Raw genomic sequence first — 4,849 nt, 5'->3', positions numbered from 1 at the left:
CCTCAACTATGCAGTAACCGCAACCATACAGTAACCTCAACCATGCAGTAGTCTCTAGTTAACCATGCAGTAATCTCAACCATGCGGGAACTTCAACCATGCACCAACGTCAACCATGCGTGAATCTCAACCATGCAGAAACCTCAACTTTGAAGCAACCTCAACCATGCAGGAACCTCAACCATGCAGTTACCTCAACCATCCAGTAACCTGAACCATTATGTAACCTCAACCATGCACTTACCTCAACCATGCAAGAATCTCACCCATGCAGTAACCTCAACCATGCAGTATCTTTAACTACGCAGTTACCTCAACCATGCAGTATAGATAAGATAAGAAAAGATCAGATCAGATATGATTTTTTATATAGTCCTGTGAGGTTACCCTCATAGATATTCGGGCTGTTTCCTCACTGGGGAAAGCGAGTTGCCATAACGTCAACCATGCAGTAACCTCAACCATGTCTCCACTGAACATTCCTGCAGTTGCAACCCTCTGCCACGTGAACAAGCCCTCACACGGTCGCGGCAACCGCTTTCAAGTTCCAGTAATCTCAACCATGCGGTAACCTCAACCATGCAGTTACCTCAACTACGCAGTAACCTCAACCATATATCCACTGAACATTCCTGCAGTTGCAGCCCTCTGCCACGTGAACAGGCCCTCACACAGCCGCAGCGACCGCTTTCAAGTTCAACGCTGACGGAGAAGCGAGGTGCGTGTCGTGACGCTCAAGCCGTCAATCCGATCTTGATGTCATCGGTCCTGCGGGGATGAGCGGAGACTAACCTCCAAAAGTCAGTCCTTCCACTGATGGAAATAGCCTGCTGCAAGGCCTGACTGATTGCCTGCGACGGTGCTCGGCGTCTGGGGCTGAAGAGCTGGATGGTTTGTGCTGGTTGTATCTGTGAAACAACTGGGTTTTGCTGGTTTGTGCTGGGAAGCACTGATATCACATGATCTGTTTTTTGCTGGTTGGTACTGGGAAGCACATGCCACAGTTACTGGCGTTTGCTGGGTGTCACAGTGAAGGACATACCACAGGCACTGTTTTTTTGCTAGTTGGCACTGGAAACCACAAACTACAGGCTCTGGTTTTTGCTGGTTGGTACGGGGGAGCACATATATCACAGGTTCTAATCTGTGCAGGCTGGTCTGGGAAGCACATATCGCTGTTTTTTGCTGGATTGTACGGGGAAACACTGATACCCCTGGCACTGGTTTGTGCTGGTTGGTACGAGGAAAGACTGATACCCCTGGCACTGGTTTGTGCTGGTTGGTACGGGGAAACACTGATACCCCTGGCACTGGTTGTTGGTACGGGGAAACACTGATACCCCTGGCACTGGTTTGTGCTGGTTGGTACGGGGAAACACTGATACCCCTGGCACTGGTTTGTGCTGGTTGGTACGAGGAAACACTGATACCCCTGGCACTGGTTGTTGGTACGGGGAAACACTGATACCCCTGGCACTGGTTGTTGGTAAGGGGAAACACTGATACCCCTGGCACTGGTTTGTGCTGGTTGGTACGAGGAAACACTGATACCCCTGGCACTGGTTGTTGGTAAGGGGAAACACTGATACCCCTGGCACTGGTTTGTGCTGGTTGGTACGGGGAAACACTGATACCCCTGGCACTGGTTTGTGCTGGTTGGTACGGGGAAACACTGATACCCCTGGCACTGGTTTGTGCTGGTTGGTACGAGGAAACACTGATACCCCTGGCACTGGTTTGTGCTGGTTGGTACGAGGAAACACTGATACCCCTGGCACTGGTTTGTGCTGGTTGGTGCGGGGAAACACTGATACCCCTGGCACTGGTTTGTGCTGGTTGGTACGAGGAAACACTGATACCCCTGGCACTGGTTGTTGGTACGGGGAAACACTGATACCCCTGGCACTGGTTTGTGCTGGTTGGTACGGGGAAACACTGATACCCCTGGCACTGGTTGTTGGTACGGGGAAACACTGATACCCCTGGCACTGGTTTGTGCTGGTTGGTACGGGGAAACACTGATACCCCTGGCACTGGTTTGTGCTGGTTGGTACGGGGAAACACTGATACCCCTGGCACTGGTTGTTGGTACGGGGAAACACTGATACCCCTGGCACTGGTTGTTGGTACGGGGAAACACTGATACCCCTGGCACTGGTTTGTGCTGGTTGGTACGGGGAAACACTGATACCCCTGGCACTGGTTGTTGGTACGGGGAAACACTGATACCCCTGGCACTGGTTGTTGGTACGGGGAAACACTGATACCCCTGGCACTGGTTTGTGCTGGTTGGTACGCACAGTGTGCCAACTGGTTCCGACCATATGGTTCGTACGCCGGATGTTTCTTTTCATACAGCCTTATTTCCGGCACTTGCTCAAAGAAACACGTTGCGGTAAGTCGTGTTGGCAGTGTGCATTCGTGATATTGCAAGAATAAAGTAGCAGATTGATTGGGCTATATGTACTATAATTACCGAGGTGCTAGTCGACCTCATGATAACACACACAGGTCAAACGTGACAACATTGCAAGTTGGAAGTGTATGTCGCATGAACGGACATGGTTAGCTTTGCATTTGTATAGTTTTGCCCGTATTTCTGACGACCATGAACACTCATTCAGTCCTCTTCTGGAATTCCTAGCATCCTTTTGAGTTTAGTCGAATGCTGAAATTTGCTTGAGCATTTTTGAATGGAGATAGATCAGAACTTGGCCCAAAACTGTTATGTGTTTGTGGGCATGGATGGATGTGGGTAGTTTCGTATCTGTGGATTTTTGCCCAGTGTTTTCGACGTTGGTGAAACCTTCAAGCTGACTGCCATACTGCAGCTTTTTGCTATGTCATGAAAATAGACACAAGGAATGTCGACAGACCTAAGCAATGAGTCATTTTTATTTCTCAATATGAAGCATACGCGTACCATAACAGGGGTGTGCAAATTTAAAAATAAACAACTCACCCACGGGTTAGTAGAATCTCATTTGCAGCTCACCCGGGAAAAAAATAGGTAACCCACTCCAACTTTTCTTATTTCGTCTTTCAAGTTTCACTCACAGAAACATTGGATTATAAGTCACTGAAAGGTAGCATCTGCCGAAGACCAGTCTGTCCGAACTAAACAACGCCATGGTTGTTTTTCAGTGGCCCGAAACAAATTAGGGAGCGCTTTCTCATTGGTCAAAATGTAAAACTAAACTAAGGGATGTAACTCACATCGTTGAAGCAGACGACATTTTCGAACACGATCAATACTTCAGAAAAAGCGCCTTAGAAACAGTACTTACTGTTTGGGCTTCGGTTTGGGCTTTGTTTTCATTATGAAAAACAAGGGGAAATGTATTTTGGCCATTCATTTTAGTAAGGAGTTGGCATTTGAAGCTCTATCTTGAGTTTTGTTTGTGAAATGTTTAGCTAACCCACGGGAATGCTACTCAAAGACCTCAGCTAACCCGGCCAATTTTTAACTCCCCCCGGGTCACGGGTTAGTGGATTTGCACACCCCTGCCGGATAATAAATTAATGTCATTGTATTTCTTGCGTTACAATATGATTCTTCCTTCGGTTGAACAGTTACTGACGTTTACTTTCTCTTTTCTCCTCTCTCTGCCCCCTTCCCCCCTTCCCCTCCCACCCTTGAAAATAGCAAAAGGTTAGTATCGACAAAAGTAGCTGTGGTTCATGAATATTTACACCTGTGACGTAGAACTGCACACACACACACACGTACACACACACACACGCGCACCTACGCATTCAACGAAGATTTCCCGAAAATTCCAACCAAATCCACGCAATACAGACTTTCAAGATTATTTTCGATTTCGCTGAAGCGCTTAGAAAATAAAACCTGCGGTTGGAACAAAACTGTAAACACTATGATATCATAAACCACACCATAATAATGAGCGAATGATAAGTAATTGTTCTTATGTTGTTTACCTCCTGGTTGGTGACAATAGCCTAGTTGTTTGGCTACCGCAGCTTCGTCGAAGACTTACTGAATTAAATCACTCCAACGTAACGTATAAAACAAAGGTTAATCAAGCACGTGACGATAAAACAAAACCCACCACCGTTTCTAGTGAGTTCGATGTCCTGAACAAATCACTTCACCTCAATAAGTCTTGATAACAGTGACACAAATATCCAGCTTCGAATGGCAAACTCGATTCAACCTGTTTCTGTATGTGTCGATTGGGGTGAATGTTCGACTGGTGAGTGTTCGACTGGTGAATGTTCGACTGGTGAGTGTTCGGGGTGTCTATTGGGCGCAGTCGATGGGAATCTGGGTCACAACAGCACGTCAACCACGTGCATTATGTACACACGGTGACAACAGAGAGAGAGAGAGAGAGAGAGAGAGAGAGAGAGAGAGAGAGAGAGAGAGAGAGAGAGAGAGAGAGAGAGAGAGACACACACACACACACACACACAAGCATGTACGCACGCACACACACACACACACACACACACACACACACTCACACACGCACACACACAAATATATATTTCTCAGCCTCGCCTCCCATTGACGATGCAGTGAAGATGCAAAATATCCTCCCCCACCCGCCACACAAGCACAAGCACACACACACAGAAACCTCGGGTTAGGGGGAAGAATTTACCCGATGCTCCCCAGCATGTCGTAAGAGGCGACTAACGGATTCTGTTTCTCCTTTTACCCTTGTTAAGTGTTTCTTGTATAGAATATAGTCAATGTTTGTAAAGATTTTAGTCAAGCAGTATGTAAGAAATGTTAAGTCCTTTGTACTGGAAACTTGCATTCTCCCAGTAAGGTAATATAGTGTACTACGTTGCAAGCCCCTGGAGCAATTTTTTTATTCGT

The 4,849-nt window shown here is 47.0% G+C and overlaps 1 protein-coding gene across 1 annotated transcript; it reads right to left on the bottom strand.

The window, feature by feature from the left end:
- Positions 1 to 1,139: 1,139 nt before the first annotated feature.
- Positions 1,140 to 2,324, bottom strand: LOC138967804 (uncharacterized). Its single transcript, XM_070340462.1, has one exon. The coding sequence runs from the start codon at positions 2,322 to 2,324 to the stop codon at positions 1,140 to 1,142; it is 1,185 nt and encodes a 394-aa protein (XP_070196563.1).
- Positions 2,325 to 4,849: the final 2,525 nt, after the last annotated feature.

Source organism: Littorina saxatilis, linkage group LG5, assembly GCF_037325665.1.
Source record: "Littorina saxatilis isolate snail1 linkage group LG5, US_GU_Lsax_2.0, whole genome shotgun sequence".
NCBI lineage: Eukaryota > Metazoa > Mollusca > Gastropoda > Littorinimorpha > Littorinidae > Littorina > Littorina saxatilis.
This window is presented reverse-complemented; position numbering and strand designations above follow the sequence as displayed.